Source organism: Gossypium hirsutum, chromosome A07, assembly GCF_007990345.1.
Source record: "Gossypium hirsutum isolate 1008001.06 chromosome A07, Gossypium_hirsutum_v2.1, whole genome shotgun sequence".
Lineage (NCBI taxonomy): Eukaryota > Viridiplantae > Streptophyta > Magnoliopsida > Malvales > Malvaceae > Gossypium > Gossypium hirsutum.
Window position 1 is genome coordinate 4,300,902 of NC_053430.1, and position 21,491 is coordinate 4,322,392.

The 21,491-nt window shown below is 30.6% G+C and overlaps 2 protein-coding genes and 1 long non-coding RNA gene across 4 annotated transcripts; all 3 read left to right on the plus strand.

The window, feature by feature from the left end:
• The first annotated feature begins 782 nt into the window (after positions 1–782).
• Positions 783–6,573, plus strand: LOC107939413 (glutamate receptor 2.7). Its single transcript, XM_016872745.2, has 5 exons — positions 783–1,284; positions 3,353–4,695; positions 4,783–5,095; positions 5,188–5,594; positions 5,692–6,573. The coding sequence occupies exons 1-5, from the start codon at positions 987–989 to the stop codon at positions 6,268–6,270; spliced, it is 2,940 nt and encodes a 979-aa protein (XP_016728234.1). The 5' UTR covers positions 783–986; the 3' UTR covers positions 6,271–6,573.
• Positions 6,574–12,534: 5,961 nt separating this feature from the next.
• On the plus strand, positions 12,535–14,449 carry LOC107939420 (tryptophan aminotransferase-related protein 4). Its single transcript, XM_016872751.2, has 5 exons — positions 12,535–12,817; positions 12,910–13,207; positions 13,288–13,580; positions 13,747–14,027; positions 14,113–14,449. The coding sequence occupies exons 1-5, from the start codon at positions 12,546–12,548 to the stop codon at positions 14,376–14,378; spliced, it is 1,410 nt and encodes a 469-aa protein (XP_016728240.2). The 5' UTR covers positions 12,535–12,545; the 3' UTR covers positions 14,379–14,449.
• Positions 14,450–17,173: 2,724 nt separating this feature from the next.
• LOC107939416 (uncharacterized) lies at positions 17,174–19,798 on the plus strand. 2 transcript variants are annotated; one of them, XR_001695118.2, is made up of 5 exons: positions 17,174–17,736; positions 17,908–18,136; positions 18,959–19,040; positions 19,144–19,401; positions 19,503–19,798. It is a non-coding gene; the product is annotated as an uncharacterized lncRNA (long non-coding RNA). The 2 variants fall into 2 exon arrangements; XR_001695119.2 differs by having other exon boundaries at positions 17,193–17,736; positions 19,223–19,401.
• The last annotated feature ends 1,693 nt before the right edge of the window (positions 19,799–21,491 follow it).

Genomic DNA, 21,491 nt, shown 5'->3' on the forward strand with positions numbered 1-21,491 from the left:
CCCAACCGAATAAATCAATGTTCTCAATAACCATTCTTCACTCCTCCGCATCCTCCTCCGGTTAAGTCCTATATCAACATATATCCATTTCAAAGTCCTTGCCCAATTTATGACATTTCAGCTTCCCAACGAATTTTACTGGAAAGTATGTTATTATGAATGATGTTAAATTTGAAAATGATTGATGTTCAATATAGTTAAACGTATGGCATATAAATATATATAAGTAAATTTATTTAAGTAGGGGAAAAATTCTTTCCATTCATTTGAGGGTTTTCACTTTGAAATGTATCTGAACTGAATGATAGGGATTGTATATTAAATTGATTTGTTTTTTTAGAGCATAAGAAGCCATATTCTGGCTTTGAATTGGTCAATGTAAACGTTGTTCTGACATAAGACAAAAAATGTTACTAATACTAGTCATTTCATACTCTTGTACCATTTGTTATATAATGTCCCACTCAAGCTAATTTCCTTTTCCTCTACATAAGCTACTTTTTATTCCCCTTTACTAAATATTTTAATTATTAAAATAAAATATTATTATTATTTTTCAATAATCTTCCCTTCTTTTTAATTATTTTTGTTCTTAATTTTTTTTAAAAAAATTTGAAGTTCCTTTTTTGGGAAATAAAATGAAAACCTTTTGAAGGCTACTATTTTATGTTAATTTAATAAAGTTAAAGCTATTGACTTTCATGACTTTACGTATAAGTCTACGCTTTTGAAGAAGGGATATAATAGCAATTCATATCTTTTAGACATCACTAGAAACAAGATATTATGAATTTGTTTTTACATACTGTTGCTTTCTCAACTCAACTTTGTGATTGCTATATTTTTTTAATTAACTACAATTTACTTTTTCAGCTGTAGGAGATGTTATATATATATATAGGCTACAATTTACTTCCTTGTATTTGTCACTTCTGTTGTTTTAAAGGTTGTTATTTGGGGGTAGTAAGAGGTAGAAGAGCTCCAAGATGAAGGGGAGCCCTACCATTCGCATTAATTTCAATTCATTCATCACTATCTGTCTTTTCCTTAATGTTTGTTTGTCACAAGGAGTGACGGCTCAGTCTCAAAACACCACCGGCGACGCCACCATCCCTGTTAAAGTGGGTGTGGTTCTTGACATGGATTCAGTGGTTGGGAAGATAGGGATGAGTTGTATGAACATGGCCCTTTTAGACTTTTACGCCACTCATCCTCACTACAAAACCAGGCTCGTCTTCAACACCAAGGACTCCATGGATGACGTCGTTGCCGCCGCCTCTGCCGGTTCGTCCTCTCATCTCCTTTAAAACTATCGGTTTTACATTTATATATCAATATCTGATAACCAAGTTCAAGGTTGCTTATGACAATCTCATGCAAGATTCTAATATATATATATATATATTCTACTTATATTTTCCCAGAGATTAGTTGAGAAAAATAATTATTTTCATCATCTAGTAATATTAATTAATTATTTTATATTAAATTTTAAAACTACCCATAATATTTTCCTTACACTTAAATAAAAACATAAATACATTTCAACATTATTCACGCCAACTAAGCTAAATGAAATAAAAAATATATTTATTAAAATAATTATTTAAATATAAAATGAGCATCAGTTTTAAAATTTAAATACAAGAAGACTAATCTTTGTTAATTGTGTCCAGGTCCCTTTTTTTATGAATTTCTTTGAAGTACTATAATCTCACAAATAAAATCAAAATATTTTATTTTCAATTTACAATATGAAATGTATTATTATATTAAATTCATTTGTGAAATCTGGAACCTTCAATGAATGTACTAAATTCACTTAATTTTTATATTATACTTATTTCTTTTTTCAATTATATCATACTTTTTTTTTTGTTTTATAGAAAAACTTAGCTAACTAGTAAGTCAACACAGTGACAGCTAGCTGTATTTAAACATTGATAGTACTATATATCTCGACTCCCGTCATTTTTGGCCACATACAAGAAAATGTTGTCATTTCTCTTTAGATAATATTAAAAATGACTCATAATATATGCATGTCATTTATTTAAGAGAAAATATTAGATACATTATTAGTGAAGAGGGTTGGTAAGTACATTATACGAGTTAATAAGATATTATAAAAGAGATAAATAACAACATTTTAAAATTATTTTGTGAAATAAAAAATATATTATCATTATATTAAATGTGTCTTAAAATATTTAGAGTAGGTGTGACAAATACATAAAAATATAGTCAATATTTTTATATTTTGAATTTACTGTAAAAATATGTAAATCTAAAACGTTAGAAGAATGACTTGTTTCATTTAATTTGTAGTTTATATTATAATACTCCATATTTTATAGCTTAGGTAGCTAGTAAACCAATACAATGGCAGTTGTTGTTACCTCTGGCTATTCACATTATAGGTAGACTTCTATTATTTTTGGCCAACAAGAATATATAGAAAAGGGTAAATTTTCAAATTAAGAGTATACTTTTTAGAGGTTTTATACAAGAACCTAATTTTAAAATAATTAAATAAGAACCTAATTTTTATACAAGTGCTCAAATAAAATTTTTTATACACTTCAGCCTAATCTTTATATGAGCATTTTTGGAAAATTTTTATTTATTTTAAAAGATTTAGCTTCGATTGAGTATTTTTTTTATAAAGGTTAGGCCCATTTTAAAAGATTTGATCTTCATGTGAACAATCCTTAAAAAATTGGGTTCCAATTTGAAGATTTAAGTTATAAAAAAAATAAAATTAAAGAGTGTAATGAAAAAAAGAGAGTAAGAAAACCGATATAAAATTAGATGTTTTCTTTTGGACATGTTTTTCTCTTGATTGTTGGAATTGAATTGAACTGATCAGTCATATTTAAATTAGTCAATCAAATTGATTGGATGAAAAACTAATATACCATTTCAAGCAAAAAAATTGAACCCAATTAAAAATAATGAATAAATTAATTTTTTAAAAATATTTTAATTTTATTACATTTTACCACTGTACAAAGTTAGGATTTAAAGAGTCTTGATTTTCCCCACATACTTTTACCGTTCTGTTACTGACTTTAATAATTATTCTGACCCAAGACTTGCCTTCCAACTTGTATCACACCAGCATTTGATTGTTTAAACAGTACATCTTCCTCTCTCCACATGCATTGTTTGACCTGAAAGATGAAATCAATGAAAGCTACTATACACGTATATATTTATTTATAAATTGTCTGACTGAGTCATTGCACATGTTAATCTTTAATATATTTTTTAAGGAGATATTAATATTTGAGATTAGGGTTAACATTTTAAGAAAGAAATTTCTAAACTTAATTGTTTGGTGGAAGAACAGCTGTGGAGTTGATAAGGAATGTAGAAGTGCAAGCAATCATAGGGCCAAGAAGTTCAATGCAGGCCAACTTTGTTATCATTCTGGGAAACAAATCTCAGGTTCCCGTCATTTCCTTTTCAGCAACCAGTCCTTCTCTTACTTCGCTTAAGAGTCCATACTTTTTCCGTGCTGCCCAAAGCGGGTCTTTCCAAGTGAATGCCATAAGCGACATTGTCAAGGAATTTGGGTGGCGAGAAGTAGTGCCCATCTACGTAGACAACCTGTTTGGGGAGACCCTTATACCTTACTTAACGGCTGCCTTACAAGATATTAACATTCGGGTCCCATATCTGAGTGCCATCCCAGAGTCAGCTGATGATGACCTAATTGCTAAAGAACTTTATAAGTTAATGAACAATCAAACTAGAGTGTTCATTGTGCATGCGACTATGACTATTGGGTCTAGGATTTTGGTCAAAGCTGAAGAGATTGGAATGATGAGTGAAGAGTATGTTTGGATCATGACTGATTCCATGACTACTTTGTGGAGATCGATTGATTCCTCGGCTATTAATGCCTTGCAAGGGATTTTAGGGGTGAAGTCTTATGTTCCCAAATCGAAAGAGCTCGAAAACTTTACAGTTCGATGGAAAAGGACATTCCAGAGTGACAATCCAAATGTTACTAATGCTGAAATGAACATTTTTGGATTATGGGCTTATGATGCAACTTTTGCACTGGCCAGGGCAGTCGAGAACGCTGGCACTGCAAACCTACGCTTCAACAGAACAAACATTTCCGGCAGTGGTGCCACAGACCTTGAGACATTGGGTGTCTCAGAAAATGGTCCTCGGCTAATCAAAGAATTATCGAAAATTAATTTCACAGGGCTTTCAGGAGATTTTCATTTTGTTAATGGGCAGTTAGAGTCATCTGTGTTTCAGATAGTTAACGCAAATGGAAATGGGGAAAGGAGGGTGGGGTTTTGGACACCCCAAAGTGGACTTGTAAAAGACTGGAAGTCAACAAACACAAGCGCAAAGTCTAGTTCCAAGCCAAAACTTGGCCCCATTATATGGCCGGGGGATACTAACTCGGTCCCCAAAGGTTGGAAGATTCCAGTAGAAGGGAAGAAATTGAAAATTGGGGTTCCAGTGAAAGATGGCTTTACTGAATTTGTTAAGGTAACCTGGGATTCTAACTCTAAAAAAGCAAAATCAATTGGAGGGTACTGCATTGATGTTTTCGACGCTGTAATGCGCAAAATGCCTTATCCCGTTCCTTACGAGTATGTTCCATTTGCAACGCCCGAAGGAAATGCTGCTGGTTCATACAATGACTTAGTTGATCAAGTGTTCTATGGGGTAAGTCTCCTCCTTTAACCCTTCTCTTTGTTTTATATATTCGCTGGCTTGGTTTCACTGGATACCTTCAATCGGCTATGAACACAGATTTATGACGGTGTGGTCGGAGATATAACTATTGTGGCCAACAGATCGTTGTATGTGGACTTCACATTGCCATACACAGAATCTGGAGTGTCAATGCTGGTGCCCGTCAGAGATAACAAGAAGAAGAATGCATGGGTTTTCTTACAGCCCTTGACATCGGATCTCTGGGTAACCAGTGGGTGCTTCTTTGTCTTCATCGGTTTTGTCGTTTGGGTTCTGGAGCATAGAATCAACGAAGATTTCCGTGGACCACCTGCACATCAAGTCGGCACCAGCTTCTGGTTCTCCTTCTCAACCATGGTGTTTGCTCATCGTAATAACTTAACTCTTCTTTCACCTTTTCAATTTACAAATATGTTAGCGGCAGGCAATTTATTTGTTCTTGAATTGAATAATTTTTTGCAGGGGAGAAAGTGGTGAGCAATTTGGGTAGATTTGTGGTAATCATATGGTGCTTCGTGGTTCTCGTTCTTACCCAAAGTTACACTGCTAGTTTAACGTCACTTTTAACAGTGGAGCAACTCCAGCCCACTGTAACAGATATAAATCAGCTCTTGAAGAGAAGGAAGAGTGTTGGTTTTCTAAGTGCCTCATTTGTTAAGGATATGTTATTGGGGATGAAATTCGATGAATCCCACATCAAGAAATATAGAACTCTTGAAGAACTCCATGATCTTTTCACCCAAGGCAGTGCCAATGGTGGTATCTCTGCTGCTTTGGATGAAATCCCTTATATTAGGCTATTTCTTTCAAAGTATTGTGGCAAATATACTACCGTCAAACCAACATCTAAAACCGATGGCTTTGGCTTCGTGAGTTCTCTCTCTCTCTTTCGACCTTCATCGATTCCATATGATATAATATGCTTACAGCTTATTATTACAATTACTATTTGTTATCGTTTTGTAGGTTTTCCCAAAAGGATCTCCTCTTGCAGCAGATGTTTCAAGGGCAATCTTGAATGTTACTCAAGGTGATGAAATGCAAAAAGTTCACAACAAATGGTTCAACAACGTTACTTGTCCTGATTTCGACCCCACTGTTTCATCAAACAGTCTCGGCCTCGAGAGCTTTTGGGGCCTTTTCCTCATTGCTGGGGTTGCCTCGATGTCTGCGCTCATCATTTTTGCAGCAATGTTCTTGTATGAACAAAAGCATGTCTTGTTTCAGTTCTATCCCGAAAATTCAGTGTGGAGAAAAGTTCGAACCATGTCGAGAATCTTTGATCAGAAAGACCTGAGCTCCCATACTTTCAAAAAAACTGAAGCCAGAGACGCAAGCTGCCATTGTAGTGTTCATAGTATAGGCGCTTATGGAAGCTCAACAAATACTAACTGCCCGCCAAGTCCATCAGTTGGGTCGAACCAGGTAGATCCTTCAGACTTTGTTTTCATGGTAGAACAAGGCTCAGTTACAGATTCTCCAGATATACCCCCATCTGCAGAAAGATCTTCTATTGAGTTTGCTGATTACAGTCATGGCCAATAAGAAGATTTGATGGTTTAGATATTCTCGCACAGTTGGCATCCAAGTTTAAGTAATTACTTAGGCTACTCTTCGATAAGATTGATTTAGATGAGATTAAAAGTAACTATGACAGTATTAGATTAATTAATCTAGTGATGAGATTAAAATAAGTGATAGGATTGTATTTAAATTTAAACTAGATTATAAGAATGAGGTACAAAATGTAAAATGATTATTAACAGCTAGCATTACATTATGTTTTTTTAATGTAAAATATATAATGAAAAATTATATTTTATATCAAATAAAAATTACATTAGATTTTTATTTAGTTTAATAATAATTGTATCATTATATATATTATAAAAAATATATCAATTATATTATATTTTTATGTTTTGATATGCACATGTTTAGGTATGATTTTGAATGTTTTTTTTTTATTGAATTTCAACTTTAGAAACATCGCAACAAGTCAGATAAAAAAAGATTACTACAGAACAAGTGCCCCAAACCCAAGCCACTGCAATATTTTGAGTCATTTTGACTTTTTTGTGATCTGTTTTGTACCCCAAACACCTTTGATGACCTTCGAATAATTTCAAATTAAACGATTTTAAATTATCTCTAAAATATTCTAATGGTCCAAATATTGGATAAGTAATTTTATAAAAATATTTTCAAGTTTTAAGTTTTGGAAAAACTCTCATTCATCTCAACTCGAACAATCTTGATGTCGAGCCGAAGAACTTTAAAACCTCATTTTATGATTTAAACATATCCAAGTAAATTTTTAAACACCCAAGATGATTTATAATTTTAATTTAACATTTCTGAATTTTTTAAATTTAATTTAAAAAATATTAATATGTTGCAAAACAAGTATTTTATTAAAAGAAAGATTTTGGTTAAAATCTGAAAGTGTTTCGTTAGCAACTCCAACTTGTACCCTACGCGAGGATGGATAAAAAGTGCTGCATTATTCCATAAATTCTAGTGTCAAATTTTTGTTTTTCTAATATGAAAGGCTCTAAGCAAGATACAAGTCCAACTAGAAAAAATTCACAACAACGGAATCATGCTCGTTGCTCTAAGCTCACAAACGAAACATTTTTATAAAAACATGAGAATTCATGGAATATCACATGAAATTTTACTCTTTCATTCCCCTAAAATGATATATGCCAGGACTAATTGTGACAATTTGAGGTGCAAAGGTCAATTTGGAAAATTGTATGACTTTAGTAGTCTACAAAATGGATTAGGGGTGTTTGAAACAGTTAATCAAATTTTTTTAATTCTTTAACCGTTAACTGAATTAATTTAAAAAAAAAATTAATCAAACTAAAATGTTTCAGTTAATTCTATCAGTTAACCAATTAGTAGAAATTCATATGCTTTTGTTTTTTTGGTTAAAACAAGTATAAACATATAAAAAAATTTGATAATGCTCATTTGACTGAATTATCTGAATTAACCGAACTAACTGATACATATAATATATAATGCTAATTATTATGTTCGATTAATTACTCGATTTCGAACTAAATTAACTGATAACTGAACTTTCAAAAAATCATTAATCGGCTTCCGACTGAATTAGATCAACTAATCTATTGATTAACCTAATTAGATCGATTCGATCGATTAATTCGATTTTAAACGAAATTTGAATACATGAGCTGCCATGATCTTGACAACCTTGTGCGCCTTTTTCTTAACTCTATTTTGCGTTGTTGGGTTTTTACCCTAGAGCTTATTCTTTCCTTTATTATTATTCAACCATGCATTAGAGATTGAGAATTCTTCCAAAAGAAAGTATGAATTCTAAAAAGTGGAATGAGATATGGGGATAGACTTTTCGATGTATGTATCCACACATGATGAAGATGGAATTTAGGAGCACGTAACAAGGTCATGATGAAAGAATGGATATTTAGGTCTAAACAAGTGATTAAGGGTGTTCAAACCAAGAATCAATTCTTTACGCTACAAGTTTTATCACTTCTTCCTCTTTCTTCAATTTTTATTTCTCTTCCTCCATTTTTCATTTCTCCTTAATTTAATTAAATCAAAATTTCGTGTATAAAATTAAATAAAATTAAAATTTATGTATAAAATTATACATTAAATCATAATTTATGTATAGTTTTGAGATTTATCTTAAAAATAAATGAGAGTTTGATTGAATTGATAAAGTTGAGATACTTTTAGAAACCATGATGGATTGTGCTCGAATCTTACCATGTGTTGATTTAAATTGATTTTTATAAATTTTATATAAAATATAAAAAGACAAAAAAACTTAAAAGAAGTGAGTTTTTAGTAATTTTCTAATTGAGTTGGTCTCTTATTAATTCATGACATCAATTCAAACAAACATATTATATATTACTAAAGATGTAAGTGAACGAAAATATATATTTTATATTATAAAATATATTTATAAAAGCATATTAACATATTATTATTAGTGTAGTAGCTAAAGTTTTTTTACATGAATTTATTGGTATTGTATCAATTCACAAATAATATTTTTTTAATTATTTTATATGACGATTATATAAAAATATAAAATACCTTATAATAATATTAGTTACCTTTTAAAATAAATATGTTTTAATAATTTTATAATTGAATTGAATCCAGTTGATTCGTGATATTAACTCAATTAACCAATTTATATATAGTATAAATGTAGATTTAAGACGTAAATTATAGTTTATATATAAAAGGTAAAGCTAAACAAGAAATTAACAAAAAAAAAAAGAAAGAAAGGAAAACGACGTCATTTCGTTTATTCGAATGAAACTCAAGTTCACAAGTAACGAAGAAGAAAATTATACTTATATAAGGATATATTCGGTAGTTAGAATGAAGCCCAAGTTCACAAGTAAAGAAGACGAGATTTTATATATATATATATAACAATTACAAAGTGAAGCTCGTTTACACACAAACCAAATGAAAAATGCACCGAACATTCCAATAAGGTTAGTAGGTTAGCAAGATGAGCAACTTGTGAATTAGTTTGATATTTAGGGTGTTAATTGTTTCAGATATGGTCTGAGTTTAAGTCACGCTACTATTAGGACTTTATCTTCCCATTATAATTTACTAAAAAAAAAGGAAAAGGTAATAAATGATGATTAGTGAATTTATATTGTCGTTGTTATCGAAATTTAATATTTAGTCACTCATATGTTAAATCAATAATAGAATGTTGATGTGGTTGTTTTATCATTAGTATCATAATAAATTTAGTCTTTCAATATTTATAAATTCTATCAATTTGATTTTAATTTAAATTTGACCCTCAATTTTCACTTTATGTCAATTTAGTGTTGATTCTTAAAAAGTTTAAAAATTTTTAAAAAAAATCATTTTAATGCTCATATTTATAAAAAAATACATAAGATTTTATGAAGACACATACAAAATTAGAAAAATATTTATAAATAAATGAATATCTATTTTTCTATTTTTAACATGACATTATATATTTATTAAAATGATAATTTCATAAATAAAAAATAAAGGAAAAAAATCATAAAGAAGACTTAAGTAGATTTGATTTTTTCCTTTTGTCAACATTGATGACCATCATATTCAAGTTGGGCCAAAAACTACTGACTTAAAGTTAAAAAAGGGTAAGAATCATTATCTTTAGGTTATTACCTAGAACAAATTTGTTGCCTCTAAGGTTGTGCTTGAGGGCAAGCGTGACTGAGGGTTTATAGGTGAGGATGAGGTCTAGGAGACTTTATAGCTATAAGGCCATGCCGACAGCTCTACAACTAATTCCTAGTTCGATGGCACAATGATGGAGGATGTTGAAATCGAGCTGTTGGAAGTAAAGGTTATTTATGCCAATGGTTATGGGCAAAGGTTATAACCATCACTCGATAATTTTCACAATGACTAAGGAACAATAGAAAACATATAATAAACAAATAAATTATTATTTATAAAATAAAACTAAAAATAAGAAAAAGTTTGAATTTGGTTTAATTTAAGTATTGTTTGTGGGTTTTTTAAAAACTTATTTTATTTATAAAATTATTTTAATAAATAAATTTCATGTTTAAAAAGATAAAAGTGGGTATTAATTTATTTATAATTTAGTATATATTTTTATTGAAAAATAAAACTTCTAAATGTTTTTTTATTATTTTTAAGATTTTTTCAATTTTATTTTTGAATTTTTAAAACTAGATTAAATTGACATAATATGTAAAGTTGAGGGTTAAATTTATTATATTTTTAAGAATTAGGTCCACATTGATAAAAAACTATCAATATTAGAGGACTAATTTTATTATTATGCCAATGAAAATCAGTCATGTTAGTACTTCGTTAATGATTTAATGGTGAATAATGAGAATATTGAATTTCGATAATGTTAGTAACTAAATAGAAAATTTTAAACTTGTGAGATTAAATCAAAAACATATTAATAATTGGGTTAAGTAAAAAAAAAAGTTACGACGACTTATTAAGAGAAAAAAGAAAATGACATTACTAATATTTGAACCCAAAACTTCAAATGGGAATATAAAGCTTTGAACCACCAGCTCTCCCGATCGAGTTGTTGGGTTTTCCACTTGCTAAATTCAAATAATATTTGAGAACAACATATTGTGTCTTAGTAATAAATTTTCTCCACTTGTATTCTATATATGTAAGCAGATGTCAACCTGAGAAATTTTAAGCTGAATTTGTTGTGTGAAAACACTATTATATTTTACATACATTGGAGTTAAATGAACCCATTGTTAATTTATTAACTTCTCTACCTTTCTTTCTGTTTTCTCTCCTCTAAATAATAAATTACACAATTTTTTAATAAACAATAACTAGATTATGGTATATTGGTGAATTTTTTTTAAAGTATATTTATAAAAAAATCAATAATAAAGTTACTCCTTTTTTTAAAGCAATTTTTAAAGTGTCATCACCCAAGCAACTTATTAGATTCAATAATATTAGATTTATTTCTCGTACTTCGTTAAAAATTAACTCTAAGAGAATTAGTTTACAGAACTTGAAGCACTTGATTAATGAAGATATGACCGGTAAGATTTAAGGGAGATGTGTCAATATTGAGTATAACATATATAATTATATAGTTCACCCATATGTATTAAGCCTTAATTAGTTGGTGATTTAATTTTTTTATACATAATTATATAAAATGGCTCAGCAGAGTACGAGAGACAAAATCCTCAAAAATGACACTTTCTAACATTGTTGAAAAGTTCAATTTAATTGCAGAGCGAACGACATTATGAAAATTTCTTTCCACAAAAGTCAGCCTTCCTCAACAACAATAATAATATGAAAGTATTAAAATAGTATCAAAACAAAACATTAATTAATCGTAGTTTAGGTATAGGAGGATTTCTGGCGTAACTAGTTTTGAGAAAATAGGAAGAAATTGTATGTTTTTGATTAAAGAAAAAAAAGAGAGGAAAGTAGATGATTCTTTGGGACTAAATTCCAATTTGTTATTAAACTAATAACCTAAACTTGCAACCAACTGGATGCCAAAAAGAGAAACTCTGCAACCAACATTGATTAATGCTACAACCTTCGAGATAATTAACCATTAACCACCACGTAATCACCTTTATAATATATTTCATGTATCAATCCATCCTATGGAGCACGTACGTGGCCATGTGTTTTGCCCTATTTCTACCGCATGCATGAGTTTTAAAAAATGAAAACAAAAAACCTATTTAAATAATATTTAAATTTATTAATAATATGAAATTATTTGTAAATTTTAATTTGAATGTATGTAGAATCACAATTCACAAACTTTATAAATCCAAATATATAATTACATATATATTTTAAATAAAATTTAAAAAAAAGAAGAAGTTTGAAGTAACTTACCTTCGATAATAATAAATGATTAGCTTAATAAAAAGTTCTAAAATTTAAAAAACTTGAAATTTTAGTTTTGTGAAAAGCATTCCATCACGTTTAAAAGCAATTTGGTATTTGTTTAGCCGCCTTGTTTATCAACAACCGGAAATAAGCGACTCTGTCTGACTTTTTTATACGACAAAGTCAGTTTGACTCATGAAGTCTTTGATTATTGTTTTGTTTTTGGCCTCATTTGAACAATTAACCGCAAGTGAACGCCAAAGGTTACGTAGATTATATTAATACTAAACCAAATGGTTAATTAGGTTTTCATCTTAAACCTGATCTTAGTCATCTGCAGCATGAATGCTCCTATATAAACCGCTAATATTTTACGCCCATCACACACACACAGGTAAAACATGTCTAGGAATACGATTTTTCTAACTTGTTCCATCGTACTTAATCTGTTACTATTTCATAGCTGGTACTTCCATGGCGAATGGGAGCAAAGTTGGACCAAAAGTGCCACTGCAGAAGCTGAATTTGTGGCATCCATCTCATGCTCAGGACATGGAAGAGCTTTCTTGGATGGATCAATCGTTGATGGAAAACCTGTTTGTGAGTGCAACGCATGTTATGGAGGCTCTCACTGCTCTGTGTTTTTACCTGAATGTATCGCTGACGCCGATAGGTAATTGATGACCGAGATATAACTAAAGTGACCGGTATTTATTTTAAGAATCTTGGGTCGTATCAATAATGTGAATATCTCATCTGTTACAGCGGAGATCCTATGTTCTTGGAGCCCTTTTGGTTGAAGCATGCAGCAAGTAGCACCATTGTAGTTCCAGGATGGCATCGGATGAGCTATGAATTCAATGATGATTCCCTCATCTCAAAGGAACTCGACGCTCAAATTCGGAAACTTCATGCAGTGATCGGAAATGCAGTGACTGATGGAAGATTCATCATATTTGGTGTTGGTGCTACCCAACTTCTTCATGCAGCAGTGCAAGCCCTCTCAACTACTAATCATCCATCTTCCCCTTCAAGAGTCGTTGCCTCAACACCATACTATCCAGTTAGCTCCAAGCCCTACTCTAGTCTGGATTGTAATCTACTTTTTAGCTTTTAAATTGACAAACTATGTTCATGCTACAGATTTACAAGGAACAAACTGAGTTTTTCAATTCTGAGGATTACAAGTTCGAAGGAGATACTTCATTGTGCAACAATAATAATGGCTGTAAAGGGAATTTCATCGAGCTTGTGACTTCACCGAACAATCCAGATGGCCAATTAAAGAAGGCAGTACTTCAAGGCCCACCGGCAAAGACAATCCATGATTTTGCTTACTATTGGCCACATTATACACCAATCCCAGCTCTAGCAGATGAAAATTTAATGATATTCACTCTCTCAAAGCTTACTGGACATGGCGGAAGCAGATTTGGGTAAGCATATATACATATTGAGGATATTCATAGATCTTGTACACTATTAGTCAATAATAAATAACACATCGTAACTTATATAAAACAAAGAATATTGAAGGACTTAAAAGATGCTTTTTCTTTGGAGAATATGCAATAATTTAACATGCTTTTTCTTTTTTCTTAGATGGGCGAAAATAAAAGACGAGGCTGTACATCAGAGGATGCTAACATACATGAATCTAAGTACCTATGGGGTCGCTCGGGAGACTCAGCTACGAGTTCTGAAGCTGCTAAAAGTTGCCGTTGAAAATGAAGGAAAGGAAATGTTTAACTTCGGATACCAAACAATGAGGAACCGCTGGAGAAAGTTGAGCAAAACTATGTCATTGTCTAAGTGGTTTTCAATCCAGGACCTTGAGACTCAATTCTGCTCTTTCTCCGAAAGAGTCAGAGGAGCTACTCCAGGTAATTATTAACTCTCTTCCCATCACACAATCATATACAAATTCCTGAACTAGTGAACTTAAAGAGTAGCTGGTTCTGATGGCAGCTTATGCATGGCTTAAGTGTGAAAGAGAAGAAGATAAAGATTGCAACGCGGTGCTCCACTCGGTCAATATAACTGGACGTCATGGTAGCTTGTTCGGTGCTGAAAGCAGATTTGTACGGCTTAGCTTGGTGAAAAGCGATGATGACTTTGATTTGCTGCTAAAAAGGATGGGAACATTGGTTTCCCAAGAAAATAATAATGATGGAATCAACAAAATTATGACACACACGAATGAATTTATTGGAACCGATAAGTGTACGGGGTAATGATAAAATCGGGATACAACATATATTTTTTAATTTAAAAAAAACGTAAACTATAAAAATAGTTATTTTTTTATTTTAAGTTAAATTTTAGTTATTTATGTTTGAAATGTTACGTTTTAGTTACTTATATTAACGTGTTGTAACATTTAGTTACTGAGCCGTTAATTGTCGTTGACGGTGTAACGGTAAACTGATGTGATACGTTAAATCATTATTTGAAACAAAAATTTTATGTTAAATTATATAATTGGTCTTTAATTTTTTTTATTTTGAGCAATTTAATTTTTTTTCTTTTATGTTCTTTTAACTCTTTTTTTTTCTTTTTTTTCATTCTTTTCTGCTTCTCCTTCTGTTTTCCTCTACTATTCATATCTTTTAACGTAGTTTTTCTATATTTTTCATTTGTTAAAACTTTTTTATGTTTATGAAAAAAGAAAAGACGAAAACTGAAACCAAAATAATACTTGTTTCGCATATTCTCACCCCACAATTATAAACTATTGTTGTCCATCCTCGCTTTAAAGAACCAATTTGGATCTCTCAATGACCTAGTACACAAGCTCGCCTCACTCGAAAACCTCGCCAGTCGTGACTTATGACAGTCCACCCTCAACAAAGTTTCCCGAGCTCGTTCCCTTAACCTCCTAACCCCTACAACCACCTTATCTATCTTACCTACAACATTCTCGCCCTTTCGAAACTAAGTTATTTCATGGATTCTTCAATTGAGCTCTACACTCTCAATGACTAAAACTACTACCATACAAAACTTACCCTTAATTTTACCTAAACCAGTTTGGTTCCATGCTTCTTTTATCTCTTCGGTTCATCCATGCTTGGGTTTCAATCAAACTTGCTTGGGAATATCCAAGAAGGTTTAGATCAATTTTATCGTTTGCTCAATTTTATTAGTCAAAAAATAAAAGAAAATGAAAGGAATAATCTACACGATTTTGTAAAAGTTTAGAAACGGAAAAAAATTGTTTTGAATATAAAGAATTCAATTTATGTTTAGATTTGATTAAGGATATGATTTTTTTTATATTGATTAGTTAGATCCAATTTTAGTTTCAAAATTAGGTTATGTTCAAATCAAGATTTGATTAAGAATGATTGGTATTCGGTTTTGAGTAAAATTCAATTTAGGAATCATGTGAAAGAAACAAGGACTTGGTTTATTTGGTGGGCAAAAATTATATTTCTGCAATGAATAATATGAGAAGATAGAAAAATAAAAAGGAAGAAGAAAAGGAAAATAAAGAAAAAAATTTAAATTGTTCAAAAAAAAGTATAATGACTAATTTTAACAAATAAAAATTATATAAAAACTACGTTAAAAAATGGAGAATAGAGGAAAACAGAGGGAGAAGGAGAAGAAAATGGAAAAAAAAAAGAAAAGAAAAAATGTTTAAAGAACATAAAAGAAAAACTTAAATTGCTCAAAACGAAAAAAATATAGAGACTAATTGTATAATTTGATCTAAAAAATTTCATTTGAAATATTGATCTAATGTGTCACGTCAGCTTACCGTTATATCGTTAACGACAATTAACGCTCAGTGACTAAAATGTTGCAACACGTTAACATGAGTGACTAAAACATAACATTTCAAACATAAATGACTAAAATGTAACATAAGACAAATAAAAGTGACTATTTTGATAATTTACCCTTTTAAAAATGATATTGTTAGAGAGAAAGCCTCAATCCCACCTAAAAAATTTATCTTTGTGGATTGTAAAATGGATATTAAAAATATTTTAGTCACAAAAAAGAATCTATCGAAAAATATCTACCAAGCATAAATGATAATTATACTAGCATATGGTTTAAGGAATGTAAAATTATTTTAGTAATAAAATTACATGAATATAAGATTATGGAAAAAATATTGGATATGCTATTTTATTCGACTCATTTTACTTAAAACTAGATAAAAATATAAGAAAATTATTTTCAATCGGTTGTCTTGCCTCAAACCATATACAACTTAAAAAATTGGTCGTGCACAATGATTTGATGTTATTACTTTCATATATTGCCACCGTCGCAGCTCCCAAATTTTGCTCTGCTACTTTGAGCAATAACTCAATTATCCCGCAGGTAAAACCAGGTATAAGATCGATGAAATCATGTGCTTGTTTTTTTTAGTATGAAATTTTGATGTGTGATTTAGGTTTTATTTATTAATTGATAAAAAGTGTTGTTACATTTCCGGATAATGAATTGGATTTTAATGGATTAATCAAGACTATGTTTCTCAAAATTTGAATGATAGAAATCATGATGAAGTTAAGATACGAGTTAAGAGTGTCTTCAACCATTTATAAGAATGAAATTTCAATCATTGGAAGAGGCTTTAGGGTATTATACTAAGTACACAAAACAAAAAGGTTTGGGGTTGGTAAGAATAGTATAAAATTTCGACAAGTATTTGTTTATCCAAAGAAAGGCTATCAAGATAAAAAGTATCTTACTTATATTGCATTTTAGTCCATTTATTTGAAAAAATTGTGAAATGACCCCTTACATTATAAAAATAGAAAGATGGTACCTTCTATTGATTTTTGTTGCTAAGTTGGCAATTTGGCATTTCAAACACTTATGTGAATGAAAAATTAAAGTCGAGGTGAATTTGTTAAATACTTATGGTTATTGTCAATCTTTAAACTAAAAAAATCCCTCAAAATCCTTAACCAAGTTAGAAACTCCAAATTCCTTAAACCATTTTTAATCCTGTCTTCTTTAGCAGTTTCCATAATCAACATTTCCAACTTTTGAGTCAAATCAACCATGTCTGAAGACCGAACTCTATAACCCCAAATGGCTAATAGCTCATCCATACTATTGACTTTCTCATCATTTTCCTTTAATTGAACTACCAATGCTCTCATTTGTCTCTCTTATCAATGACCATTGGCTTTTAGTTTGCTAGTGAGTCCTCCCCAACCACTCGAACCATTTTGTTGACATTCACCATGTGCCACCAAGATTTAGGCCGTGTTTGGTTGGAGGGAATGGAATAACCATTCCCTCCTTATTCTTAGATAAACAATTAAGCCATAGTTTGCTTTACCATTTTCTTCATTCGGCGAATGGCTATTCCTCTTCTATTCATCTGATTTACTGAATCATCATTCGGTGAAGGGGGCTAAGAATAGCCTATTCAACAATGGACGTAATAGCAAAATTTCTCCCCAGACAATTTTACCTTGTATTTGTTCACACATTGTTCGTCAATTCATCGTTGTTGTAAAAGTAGTGCCTCCGTCGATTCTGTCATTGGGAACCATCGATTCATATCCGACTCGTTCCTCGCCTCCATAAAGTTGCCTCATTTCCCTTGTGAGAACATCTGTAAGTTCCCCTTTTTTCTTCCTCTTCTTCTTTTATAATTTCAATTATGTTTGTATTACTGGTTTTATTTTACCTCTTTTTTTTTGAACTTTTGTAAAAACTGAAAAATAAAAAACAATGATCTAAAAGAGTTGGATTAGGGTTCTTTTAATGGCGCAAATTCATGTTCAGTATCAGGCGCCAGTTTTCGGGCCAAATGGCGTTGCTCCCGGACCTGGGAGACCGCAATTTATGCTGACTTCACTCTATGTCGAGGATTCTGATACTTCCGTTACTGATGAACAACTCTTCCAAATGTTTAGCCAGGTGGCTCAAGTCGCCTTAGAAAGAGTTTGTCGGGACTTGGCTACCGGTCGTTCTATCAGCTACGGTTATGTCAACTATAACAATCCTCATGGTGGTTAGACTTCTACTTAACTTTAAAAAACTTATTCTTTATTAAATAATCAACAATTGAAAGATGTTTGATAGTCATCTCGACTGTGAGTTCTTTTGGAATGGGAATGTAGTTATTGAAAGATATTATTGCAATTACTATAATTGTATAACATTATTGGTAATTACTTTGTAATCTAATTTAATTGCAAAGTTTTAGTGTATTATAGTATCTAGGTATTTCTTGCTGATGGTTAATTGCTAATGTTTCTTGGAAATGTAAAAATGGTTAATTGTTAGTTTTGCTTTGGAACTTCTCATAATGTATGTAGTCTTTAGATATAGAATGCATGTTTGCAACTCCCCAAGAGTGGATCGAACTTGTATGTTAGAAATTAGCTTTTTATGATTCATTTCTTTCAAGTTCATGTTATTTTTTTTTTGAAAGAACAAGTTGGTGTTTTAGATAATTATAATTTCATTCTTTTGAATTATTCAATTAATTACCAGTGCACTTTTGTTCTTGGGCATTGGATCTATTTCATTTCACTCCACTGTATAACAAGCCTATTCGCATCATGTATTCTTAGCTAGATCCTAGTCTTCATAAGAGTGGTACTGTAAACATATTTATCAAGGTATTAATCTATTTTTAGTCTTTCTGAATTTTAGTCTTTCTTAGCATATACTCAATTTTATTCGTTGCTATCATTTGTATTACTAATCATTGTAAGATAGTTCTAGCATTCTTAAGAAAAATTCCTATGTTTGACATTTGATATGAGCTGTCGAGGTTACAATATCCATGATTTTCCCTGATGGCTTTGTTGGATGAAAATTTACTCAGGAAACTAAAATGTTTAAGCGGCTTAAAAAGGCTGGAAAACATACTAAGATGGTTGAGCAATCTGGTTCTTCTGATGATGAGGGTAATTTCCTACTCTGATTTGAGTAATATTTCTCTTGTTCTACTGAATGATGTTGGAAACAATTTTACTTGCTGCTTGCCTCTGATTGTCACTAATTGCTCAGATGTTTTAACTTGCCTATGCATTGCCTACCAAGAAAGAAAGAAGGAATAAAGCGTTATTAATGCAGTTAGATATTGTAGGCCTGCTATTTGATGATATATTCGGAGAAGAGGAAGCTTCATTTTGTGGTTGATCCTTTATTGAACTGTCATTGCAACTTGTTCTGCTACTAAGGCAATCCGAATAAAGACCACTTGAACTAGTAGGATGAGGTATCTTTGCCACGTTCCTCGTAGGTTCAAGACTGGTTTCAAAGAAGGTACGAAATTGCTAATTCATTATATAAACATATTCTGTTCTAGTTTAAGGGCTTTTCCCCCTTTCATTTTGTTAAATATTTGTGTTGGATCATGATACTAGGTACTGAAGCAGTACTGAGGAAGAAGGTTGCAACAGCTTTGGCTTAAGTTGGCTATGAGGTTGTTTTGATGAATCCATCTATTTTAGTAAAAGTTTTATGGGAACATTACATGAGAAATGTCATTTATTACATTGGATGCTTTTAAATATTTGTAGTTTCTATTTTCATGTAGCTGCTTAGGCTATTGTTGCTTGACACTTAATTATTGGATATTTTTGTGGATGAAGTTAATCATGTGCTTGTTTCGGTTATGATGCCCTTCATCTTGTTTCAAATTATAGTCTTCTTTATTCGAGTATTGTTATTTGAAGTATTTTTTCTACATCTTGTGAGTTACATTCTAGAAAAGTATAATCTTTGCTTGGCACTTGCCATAATAAAATCCGAGGTATCATTCCTTTTTATTATATAAATTCTGCAGCTGATGCTGAAACTTCACTGTTCCAAAACACATGTTTGATGGTATGTGTTGTGAATCAGATTATGTGATTTTAAAATTTTCTTTGTTTATTCCATGTGAGGTTTAGGTTCTTTGCTTATCTTAGTGTATTTGGCATGATATTTTTATTGTATTGCCCAATCTCTTATGCCTAACCACATGCGTCAATTGGTGGAACCCAAAATTTGTGGTCCGATTATAAAACTGGAAAGTTGAACAAACTAATCGTTTGCAAATCATTTTTATTCTTTTTTTTTTGTTTTGTCATGGTTGTATTGGAGTTTGCTATTATTTTGTACGAAATCGTTGTTTATCCTATTTACTCAGTTGCTGAATCTGCAGTTGAAGGATTGGCTAAGTCTAGAAATCGGTGTAAACGAATCCTTTAGAAAACCCTTCCATTTCTATGCAAGCTAATTCTGAATTGTGAACATATTATTAAATAAAATTAATTTTTGATGGTTAAATAACAACTTGAATCCAATCAAATTGGATAAATATATGGTACGTAACCCCCACTAATTAACGGTTGCAAATTGGAGGAGGATTATTATTGAACAGAATAGGTAAATTTCTGATCATGCTTGTTTGTTTATTTATCAAGTTATTAATATATATTCGTTAAAAAAATTAAAAATTAAAATATATTCATTTAAATTAAATGAATTTGTTGGGGCATGTTTTTGAAAAATGAAACATTTTTTTACTTATAAAATAATCAAACAAAAATATCAATACTTATATTATAAATAAACAAAAAAAGCACAAGCAATAACAATTATATAACAATCAAACAATGAGCTTATAAACCAATTCAGTTTAATTAATTGAATCTCAAACTTTTTGAGGTTGTAAAATTTTATAACATATGGATTATGACATATAAACTAATGAAATCACGTAACTTTTTGTTAATATATGAATATTATGTTTGGATATGAAATATAATTCTCAAGTTATTTATTACTTCTAATATATTTTTTTATTGTAGAAAAATTAATTTATTTGTTTATTTTAGCATATTAAATATGTAGTGCAGTTTAAAAATAATAAAGTATATTATATATTTTGATTTTTTAATTCATATAATAATAATTATATTAAGAATGTTATTAAATTATATTTAATAATAATTATGTTAAAATATGGTTAAACTATTTATTATTTTTTTAAAATTATTTTCAATAATAATCTTATTAAAATTTAATAACAATAACAATAATCATCTACCTTAAAAAAATTTTCTGCTAAGGGTATTCTGGTCATTTTAGTTTTTTTCCTTATGCTATTACAACATCATTCCATTCAACCAAACACAAGAATACTATTACAGTTTTATTCCATTTCATTCAACCAAACAGTTGAATTACTGATTACAGCTCTATTCCATTACAGCTCTATTCAATTACAGCCCTATTCCATTACAGTGAACCAAACGTACCCTTAGGTTTCACTCATACGTTGGAGTTATTGTGAAGCTCCCTTAGCTTTTCCTTGTTGATACTATTAGGCTTTTTTATCCTAGGACTAAGTCCAACCCCAATGCTCT

Excerpts from the sequence above, each read along its gene's own strand:
- LOC107939420 (XM_016872751.2), top strand. The coding sequence starts at position 12,546 with ATGTCTAGGAATACGATTTTTCTAACTTGTTCCATCGTACTTAATCTG. Across the intron at positions 13,208-13,287 it reads CCTCAACACCATACTATCCA|ATTTACAAGGAACAAACTGA; the intron begins GTTAGCTCCAAG and ends TTCATGCTACAG. Across the intron at positions 14,028-14,112 it reads AGTCAGAGGAGCTACTCCAG|CTTATGCATGGCTTAAGTGT; the intron begins GTAATTATTAAC and ends TTCTGATGGCAG.
- LOC107939413 (XM_016872745.2), top strand. The coding sequence starts at position 987 with ATGAAGGGGAGCCCTACCATTCGCATTAATTTCAATTCATTCATCACT. Across the intron at positions 1,285-3,352 it reads CGTTGCCGCCGCCTCTGCCG|CTGTGGAGTTGATAAGGAAT; the intron begins GTTCGTCCTCTC and ends GTGGAAGAACAG. Across the intron at positions 5,096-5,187 it reads AACCATGGTGTTTGCTCATC|GGGAGAAAGTGGTGAGCAAT; the intron begins GTAATAACTTAA and ends AATTTTTTGCAG.